Source organism: Leiobunum rupestre, chromosome 10 (assembly GCF_980474605.1).
Source record: "Leiobunum rupestre chromosome 10, qqLeiRupe1.1.hap1, whole genome shotgun sequence".
NCBI classification, from domain to species: domain Eukaryota; kingdom Metazoa; phylum Arthropoda; class Arachnida; order Opiliones; family Sclerosomatidae; genus Leiobunum; species Leiobunum rupestre.
The window spans coordinates 36,921,517-36,932,166 of NC_143393.1; the positions used below are offsets into that span (position 1 = coordinate 36,921,517).

Below are 10,650 nucleotides of genomic sequence, written 5' to 3' on the forward strand. Positions count from 1 at the left end.
CTCGCGCCGCTTGGTTAACACGGAATAATAATATACGATAGATTAGAGGAATTTTTAACGTTTATTGTGAGTGCGATTATAACAAAAAGTATAAATGTTTTCAGTAACAAGTTATAGCTTTTGGTCCGAGTTTTGGCGACAACGTATTTGTTAGGCTTAGCTTTTTACTGCAATATTAACCGAAATATCAACATTAAACTAACATACAGGAACATTCGTTGGTCAAGTATTTAAACATTGCTTACATTAATAATGCAGTCGTTACAATCAGGGTAGTGTGAGATGACCCCAAACACGCTTCCTAACGGATGACAGGATATACTATCTTTACTGTCATTAACGTATTGCCTATGTTAAAAACTTGAAATATCCAATAAAAAACTAAACTCCCTAATTTCTTCACCTCAAAAATAACCTTGAATACACAGTTTCCAATTTATAAATTTTAGGCTTATTATTTACGATGACCAGGCTTAACAATTAAACTTTACCCCGTAATGTACAATGTTTACCGCGCGTCCTCATTAACGGTAATATAAAATTAATACATGATACATTGTTATAATATTTATCAGCTTACACCCCAGGCACTACCTTAGGCCTAGCGACTTTAAATGCGACGTTTAAGGTTAATATATATAAAAATCTGTTAGCAACAACTTGTTAAAAACAAGCTTGATCTAAAGTATATATGGCAAATTTCCTTAAAATAACAGAGATGGACACCCTTTTCAATATACCCTACAGAACCCGTTTAAATATGAATCATTAAAGATGGCGGCCAAAACACATGAATTTCCAACTAAAATTACTAAGAGTTCATATAACAACCGTTAAAAGAGAGACCAGCCTCCAAACTTTACCCCGTTCTGTTAAGTCTTTTTTACCGCGCTTCCTAACGTTAAAACACAGCTTATAAAACTCTTTAATATTTACTACTTAAGACCACTTGTTGATTAACCCCCAAGACGTTACCTAAATGTTATAAACAAATATACTGATTTACCCGCCAAATGGCTAAGAGTTCAACCATATAACATCCACTAAAAGAGATCACTTGTTCAGGTCCATAATCCCAAAGACGCTTCCTAACCGTTGTCAGGTAATTAAACCATGCAAACTTTTATACTATTAAATAAAAACTTTACCCCCCTCCACTTGTTCATTGATCCTTTTCGCGCTTACATCATCATAAACGCATGTTAAATCCCCGCCAAAAATGCTAATGAGTTGTTAACCATCTAGCAACCAGGTCAATTAGCTCTAACGTGTAATTATAAAGGTACAAACTTTACCCGTTTCCCCGCCATAAATTAATATTCAAACATATAATAAACCTACAGAGTGTAACTACTTATTGATCGACGCTTACAATTTCCCGCGCTTTTCTAACCGAAACACATGTTAAATTCGCGCCAAAAATGATTTGTTAACCATATAGTAACCAGGTGAATTACCCCTAACGATTAATTATAAAGGTACAAACTTTAGCCATATATTGATATTCATGTCAAACATAAGTGTACATTAATAAACCTAAAGAGTTTCACCACTTGTTGATCGACGCTTACACTTTCCCGCCCAAAATTAATATTCAAACATATAATAAACAAGTGTAACTACTTGTTGATCCTTACACACATGTTAAATTCCCGCCAAAAATGAGTTGTTAACCATATAGCAACCAGGTCAAATACCCCTAACGGTTAATTATAAAGGTACAAACATGTAATAGACCTATAGAGTACAAACTTTACCCGTTTCCCCGCCATAAATTAATATTCAAACATATAATAAACCTACAGAGTGTAACTACTTATTGATCGACGCTTACAATTTCCCGCGCTTTTCTAACCGAAACACATGTTAAATTCGCGCCAAAAATGATTTGTTAACCATATAGCAACCAGGTCAATTACCCCTAACGGTTAATTTTAAAGGTACAAACTATACCCGTTTCCCCGCCAAAATCATGTCAAACATGTAATAGACCTATAGAGTTTAACCACTTGTTCACTGATCCTCACGTCGCTTTCCCAAAACACATGTTAAATTCACGCAAAAAATGCTAATGAGTTGTTAACCAAATAGCAACCAGGTCAAATACCCCTAACGGTTAACTGGTAATTATAAAGGTACAAACTTTATAACTAGTAAATACAAACTTTACCTCCCCTCCACTTGTTCATTGATCCTTTTCGCGCTTACCAAACACATTTTACTATACTATCCATATAACAGGTCAATGACCCCTAACGGTAATCCACCTAGTTAAACAATACCACGCTCATTAATATTCACCCTTTTTAAATGACCTTGAACAGGTTGATTGACAGGTCGACTAATTAACACCTGTTAATCTCGTTAATTATTCAGGTCACGCGCGCGTGACACGCGCCCGAGGGGGGGTCGGCAACGCGATTCCCCGCTTCCTTCCCCCCCGTCACGCAGCTGTGGACGCGGTAGCCACGCCCCCGCTTGGCTAGGAATAGGGGGGTAAACTACTTACATCCAATTAATTTTTAAAATAAATTTACATGTTCCAACCTTGCACTAAGGGTTAAGTTATTACAAATATACACGAGATTATTGTGCAAGTAAATTTTTAAATAGCATTAAAAGTTTACTTGGACAATAATCTCGTATATATTTGTAAAAACTTAATCCAATTAATATCATTTTGTTTTTAAATTTGGAAAATTATTTAAAAAAAATTTCAGCTCAGTGTCAAAGTGGGAAGCATGTGTGTAAAAAAGAAACGGTCAAGATCTATAACTCCATTGTCCTTTGTATAATTATTCCATGGATAAAATAGACCGCAAAATCACATCATGAAAGTCCGGTAGTAGCCATTTGTCCCATAACTTGGTAGTAGTAACGATGATTGGTTCTCAGTTTGGGTTTGCCATTGTTATTTTTCATATAAAAATCTGCAATTTCTATGACTTCGCTGTGGTTGTTTAATCGATATTTATATGCACATTTCACCTCCAATAAACCATAATTAGGGATTTCTTTTGGGTCGAAGACTACACGGTCTGGGGAAGATGCAAGTAACGGGTTTTTTTGACCAACAACCAATCCAGATGTTAAGATTTGAACGTGATGTCCAAGATTCCTTAGGGAATCTTGATATTTTTAACCGCTATAGGCTCATTTGCACTTCCGTATCGAACAGCAGGAACTTTGTCAAGATTTTCGGCGCAAAAAAAGGCATTTAAACCAGCCTCAGTCCATTCTGATTGTCTATTCATAATTAATCCGAAGTTCGAAGCAGTTAGTCTTATTTTACGATTTCTTAGCCAAGTTTGGCTTTTGGATTGAGCACGGCTGTTTTTCTCCAGAGCGGCTGCTTCTTCTTAGGTCGACCTGTTAATCTCGTTAATTATTCAGGTCACGCGCGCGTGACACGCGCCCGAGGGGGGTCGGCAACGCGATTCCCCGCTTCCTTCCCCCCCGTCACGCAGCTGTGGACGCGGTAGCCACGCCCCCGCTTGGCTAGGAATAGGGGGGTAAACTACTGATGTAGTTATTTAATAACTAATTTTTTAAAAGTACAAGTTAAATTGAATTTGTTTAATTAGAGTAAATTTGTGTCAAAATTTTAAAAAATTTTCAATTTAAATTATCTGTGATTGGTAATATTTGAAATAATTTTTGCTAACTTTAATTTTTAATTGTTGTTAAATTATAAAGGCATACATTTAATAGGCCCCTTAATAATTTAGTTTTTAGACCATTTTTATTTAAAAAAATGAAACCCCCTTAAAAAATTAATTACGACCCTTTAACTGTTTGGTCTTTATTTAAAATAGCTTTTTACACAATAAAATTATCCCCCCCCAGTAATAAATATATAATACACAGGAATTTCCAACAAACAGATGGTCCAAATTAATTATTTTTTTGGATATTTTAATGGAAAAAGGGAAGAAATCAACAAGGGACTTCTTTAATTAAAAATAGTCTAAGAAAATGATTTTTAAAGGGTCGAATAAAATAAATGCCAATTTTAAATACTAATTGATTATGTTAAATATTTTAAAAATAGAGTTAAATTTTAAATAGATATAATCTATTTTGTATTTCACCAATAGTAAAATTTTAATACCATAGCAGTATTAAATTTTTTTATAAGTTTCGTAATAAAAAATTGAAATGTTCAAACATTTTTTTTAGTAATAATTATTTCATCAGAACAAGAATAGATTAATTTTCCCAGTTATATAATGATTCATCCGATTCACTTTCACCACCATTTTGCATTTGACAATCCTGATTAACTTCCACCTCCGCTCCTAAATCCAGTAATGAAAATTCATCGCTTAAAGGTGGTTCTAAATCATCTACCGGAGTTGAGTTAATTATTGGGTTTTGAAAATTAGTAAGCAACGCACAAACAGTCCACACTTGGTTACAAAGTGGTGCTAAACTTAAAGGTAACGGGCGATAAAATATATGGAAACTGCGGATTCTTTTTATTTTTCTCTCTACGTGAATTCGCAAGGAAGCTATTTTTTGGGTCTCTTCAATTTGTTCTTTGGTAAACTGTTGATTATTTTTCAAAAATGGTGGAATATTAAGTCCAACATTGATTGATGATAATAGGTCTTCTATTTTGAAGCCTTTGTCTGCCATTATTGTATCGTGTCCAGCCTCAAAGGGTTTTTTCAATAAACCACTTTTTAAAGTAAGCATTTTATCAGAAATGCTTCCAGTGTAAAGCGATGAAACAAACGTTAATGTCCCATCTGGACTGATACCAACTAGGCCTTTGAATGTGTTCGTCGACTTATAATTTGAGTATGTCCCAGATTGTAGTACAAATGTACTGGGGGTTTCGCATTTTATTTCCGTCGCGTCAACAATAACTCTAGTGGAAGGATATTTTTCTTTAAAGTCCTTTGGCATATTATTGTCTATTTCATCTCTCGGAGCCCAAATTCCAAGCTGACCAAGTTGAACATACATAAAGTTAAGCCAGGAAATAAGTATACGACTAACAGTACTTATACTTATTGCGAAACGATCAGCTAGATCTTGTTCAAACAGACCCAATCTCAACGTCATCATTGTAAGTAAAAATTGGTCTATAGGCTTTAACTTGCGTGGTCGACCCCTACCTGTTTCATGTAAGGGCTGCTCATTTTCATCACCATACCACAATTTGAGGTTTTCTCCCCTATCTCCTGGGTCTATGAACGTGTACAAGTCCATTAGCCTTTCATAATTTGGTGTAAAATTTCACTTTATCTGGTGACTCTTTAATTTTATCAATAGATATTACTTGACGCTTTAAAGCTAAATCCAACTCTTCAGATTGTTTTAAACACTTGTTATAGTTAAACCGGAGCAAATTAAACTCTTTTAAATTATCTGAAATGTTCTTTTCCAAAACGCGAATATCTTCAGACTTGTAAACTACTTTTTTTCTAAATCTGCCACAGTCTTATCTAGCGTCTGCTTATGGTCCCTCAACTCCTCAATTAAATCATTTTGATTAATAATATATTCCCTAAGTCTTGTCATCTTTTTCTCTGATTGGGAAATTTCTTGCTTTTGCTTCTCTATTATTTCTTTCAGTCTCAAGAATTCTTCATTTGCTTTCACACAACAATTACTTTTTACACTTAGATTAGATACGATATTACTTCTATGGCATGGATCTTGAGGCCCACCTCCAGCAGTCACATTCAATGAGAAAGGTACTCGTGCTAGGGTTCACACTATCATCGCAAGATAGTTCCGTATCGTTAGTTGTTGCGTGAATTTCATCATTAGAGCTATTAGAACACGTTTTATTTTCCGCAGATGGTTTCTTTTTTCTCTGCAAAGTAACCCTTTCCACTGGCTTTTTCCTAGGTAATGTAGAGGCTTGTGTCCATTCGAATATGGATGGTACACTGTCATCTTTGAGTAGTTTCCGTCCTGATGCTACGCAGCAGCAGATGTGGAAATGGGGAAAAAAATGAGCTCTAAATAAATATACTCCGCGGCCGATCTCTTTGAATGAAAAAGCTAATTAACGTTAAGCTATTAAAAGGTAATGTTTAAATTAGGGGTCGTCCATACATCAATTATTTCGTAACTTCGAAATGTTCGTCTAAATCGGAAAAATGCCATAGAACATTTTCGTCTTAAAATAATCTGTAGATCCCATAGACGCTCGGTCTTACCACCATTTAGCATGCACCATGTATATGATACATAAAAAACTTGTTGGGTTCATTTAGTCAAAATTTATTTGGCACTTATATGTCCTCACCGTGATTATGCTGAATGGCGATGGTCGAGAAAGTGCCGTCACTGTGTTATTTTAAATTATAATTTTAGGTTCGAAAATTTATTCTTTAACCCACTATTTTTACAGGCTCTTTTACGTTCCGAGTATTTGTGTGTCAAATAATATCTTTAATTTCACTGTACCTAAAATTACTTCAGAGCGATAACTTTATCAAACGGAGTATAGTTCCAGCGGACGTCGAAAATCTCAGGTAACAGGGTTTTCGATTATAGTTTTGCCGCGCTCCTTGGCGTTTGTAAAAGATTAAAACAAATGTAGGGATCCTTTTACGAGGTACACGTATTTTTACCTATGTCCCCTAGGAGGGGTATTACAATCACCGTGTCGGTCGGTGTGTGTGGATCTGTCTGGGCTGCGAACGCGTTCGCATTTTCGGGGCAAATTAGTGTAATCGCTAATTCTTAGAATTAGGGAAAAGGTTTTTCCAAAAGAGCTCTCTTTTTGTCATTGGGTGTATTATAATTTTTCTTTGCGAATTGTGATTGTACGTGAAGAATCTTCGACGTTTGGGACGGACCGAGTGCTGAGGGTTGCGGTAAACGTCTCTACGACCAAATGGCAGGATTTCCACCAAATGCTCACGGTATACGTCATAGTATCATTTTGCAATCGCATCGAGCGGGTTTCGAACCCGAGCCCTCCGTCTGTTTCCCATTCAAAGTTAATTTGTAAAATTGAAAAGGCTGGTGTACGGGGTATTAAACTCAATTGGCTTAGGTCTTATATGAGCGGTCGTAAAAATTAATAATGTATATAGTAACCCTCAAGATACTATTTCAGGTCCTGTTCTTTTTCTTGTGTATACAGGGTCTTTTTTTTTGCTCGGAAAAGTGTTTTTTTTTCAAAAACTATTTATAGTACCGATTTCAAATTTGGAAGGTCAATTCTCTATACCGGGGGACATCAGTTTGAGAAATTTGAGCGTTTTCGGTAATGTTTTTCACCAATTTTGAAAAATTATTTTTCGACCACTAGGTGCGAGATAAAAAATTTCTATTATAAAGTTGTAGGCCGTCATCGAAAACCCTTAAAAATTGTTCACTCGACGAAAAACAACTTATTTATCAGTGAAAATTCGAGCTTGAAAAATTTACAAGTTGGTGAAGCCAAATTACGATTGTTTGAAACGATAATTGAAAAGGGAACAAGTCTAATACAAACGTAGTAGAGTTTTCACACTTGAAAAAATGTACACGTTTGGTTTTTAAATGCAGATATTTTATTCACATAAATGTTTACAAAACATTTTCAATAATATCACCATTGGCTGCAACACAGGTTTGTGCGCGGACAATTAAGTTCTCAAACGCTTTCTCTACCATTTCTGGTGTGACGTCTCGGCAAGCACTGATTATTCGTCTAATGAGTTCCTCCCTAGTTTCAATGGGCGTGGCGTATACCTTTGCTTTAACGAATCCCCAGAGAAAATAATCCAGCGGTGTTAGGTCAGGTGACCTTGCTGGCCAATGCACTGGACCATTTCTCCCTATCCACCTTTCAGGAAACTCGTTGTTGAGGTGCTCAGTTACTTGCCGGGAAAAATGCGGAGGGGCGCCATCTTGCTGAAACCACAACTGACGTCTTTCAGCCAATGGAAGGTCGTCGATTGCGTCACTCAGTTCGTTCTGTAGAAAATGTAAATACCTTTGGCCGTTGAGGTTCGTCGGCAGGAAAAAGGGACCAATCAAACGGTTTCCAACAAGTCCAACCCAAACATTGACCCGTTCAAATTGAACCTGGTGATGATATTCAAAACCCCAATGTGGGTTTGATGTCAGACCAAAGATGGCTGTTTTGATGATTAAAGGGCCCATCTCTAGAAAATGACGCTTCGTCGGAGAACAAAACATGGCGCAAAAATTGTCTATCTTCTTGGACAGCATTTAGTAACCAGTTGCTAAATTCATAACGTCTTTGATGGTCTCCGTCAAATAGTCCTTGGTGGAGCGTAGCTCTGTATGGGTGATAGCGATTCTTACGAAGAATTTTCCACACACGATTTGCAGAACAACCCAAATCAGCAGCGGCGTTAGCGCAACTGTGACGAGGATATGCCACAAAGTACGCGAGTACATTGTTCTCGAAGTCTAAATCCGGTTGACCCAATCCGCGAAACCTAGGTTGCAAGTTACCAAATTGATTGAAATCGTGAATTGCTCGTCTTACTGTATTTACAGATGGTGCTCCATTTGGATGTCTTTCTGCGAAGATTTCAGTCACTCTTCTAAGGTTTTGCGCTGCTTCTCCATAGTAAATGGCAACTATCTCGGTACGCTCAGCTACTGAATAACGAGGCATTGTTCGAAATATTATCAAACACTGATAATAATCTCCCAAAGTTTTCCTTTAAATACCCAATGCATGTTTAGGATTGACCTATAGCCTCGTGTTTTTTAAATCCGGTCGTTTTTTTAACCAAAGTTTCAACTGGATTAGGTAATTCGGTTTCAATTATCGTTTCAAACAATCGTAATTTGGCTTCACCAACTTGTAAATTTTTCAAGCTCGAATTTTCACTGATAAATAAATTGTTTTTCGTCGAGTGAACAATTTTTAAGGGTTTTCGATGACGGCCTACAACTTTATAATAGAAATTTTTTATCTCGCACCTAGTGGTCGAAAAATAAATATTCAAAATTGGTGAAAAACATTACCGAAAACGCTCAAATTTCTCAAACTGATGTCCCCCGGTATAGAGAATTGACCTTCCAAATTTGAAATCGGTACTATAAATAGTTTTTGAAAAAAAACACTTTTCCGAGCAAAAAAAAAGACCCTGTATAGACGACCTATGTAAGATGAATATCGATTGAAAATTAATTTCGTTTGCCGACGATACCGTCCTGTTAATAGAAGGCTTACCATGGGTAGACACTTTCCGTAAAGCTCAAATTATACTAAATAAAGTCAAATGTATGTTGTAAAAATATCTTTTAACACTAAATACTGAAAAAACTATGTATATTTGTTTCGCCTCTTGGATTGTAAAAAATTTAAACTATAAATTAATAATTCATACTCACAATCATTCTACAAACTGTACTGTAAATTGCCTTGAGATTGATCAAGTGAAAAAAAAACCAATATCATGGTATTATTATAGATGGCATCACCATATTCTGTGCTTATAAGTTCGTGTGATTAGAAATTTTCTACAAGTGCTATGGCTTAGAATAGTTTATTACTCATTTGTGGCGGGTTGGCAAAATCCTTGTTTTTTAAAAAGAACAAAAACAATGTTTTTTATTGTTTTAAACAAGATTCATTGTTTTTAACTGTTTTTAAATCAAACAATAAAAAACACATAAAAAACGATGTTTAAAACACGTTTTAAACTATTCATAATACTTATGAATCAGACTCACGAGTAAACTCATTTAAAGAAATATTACGTATCATTAAACGTATTATCATAAGTTGCATAATTACCCTAAGTGTGTCAATAAGATGAATTTTTCAATGATACCTTGTTTAACGAAAGTGACGTAAATGACGTCATTTTTTCCAGTGGCGAAATTTACGTAATGTGTTGGCGAAGCGGCGTCTGCGGCGCGAGCATTAAAAATACCATATAGGGTACTTGAACGGAATTCGCGAGTCCTACGTTTCTTTGGTCTGTTTAGAACAAGCTCTAATTGAAGATTTTCTGTGGGAAAGGCTCCTATTGGCACACTTAGGGTAATTATGCCACTTATGGTATTAAAAATAAACTCACAGGGCGAAGAACCAAAGAGTACACGCTTATTTAAACGAGCCAAGAATTTCGCTAAGCGTTGTTGACCAACCATGGCGGCCTTAGGGTTTTCGATTCCCCATGCAAATACTACCTAACCTGTAGTAGGGTTTTTAATATAGCTATCATCCTGGAATTTTTGGTCTCATAGTACTAAGAAGAGAGAAAATAGCTAGTTATCCACACATTGTTTTTAGTTTTTGTTTATTGAAATGTGCACGTCTGCAGTCATAAATCATCACAAAAAACAATGTTTTAAAAAATAAGAACTTAGATACCTCTATAATCTTAAAACTTCCATCACATCCTAAAATTTCAAAAAAAGCGACCGAAATCCCTTAATTTTTATCTAGGAGTGCCGCTTAGTCGGTTTTAACCCGATCTGTCCAGACCAGCCGTGTTTCTTGTACCGGCACAGCCCGACTAAACAGCAACCCTACTTTTATCTCGTGTATAGGTCGGGTCCCAAATAGAGGTATATTGGCAGCTATATACATTCTATTTAAAAAAAAAGACAAAATTCAATGCGTTCGTAGGATTTTTGCACTGATAGGAAATTTATGAAATCGTATCGAGCCCTTTCAGTCGCTCTTTTCAGAGAATCTTTAAATCC

The 10,650-nt window shown here is 35.8% G+C and overlaps 1 protein-coding gene across 1 annotated transcript; it reads right to left on the reverse strand.

The window, feature by feature from the left end:
- Positions 1-4,209: 4,209 nt before the first annotated feature.
- LOC149925552 (uncharacterized) lies at positions 4,210-4,971 on the reverse strand. The gene has a single exon (XM_090161778.1). The coding sequence runs from the start codon at positions 4,969-4,971 to the stop codon at positions 4,210-4,212; it is 762 nt and encodes a 253-aa protein (XP_090017904.1).
- Positions 4,972-10,650: the final 5,679 nt, after the last annotated feature.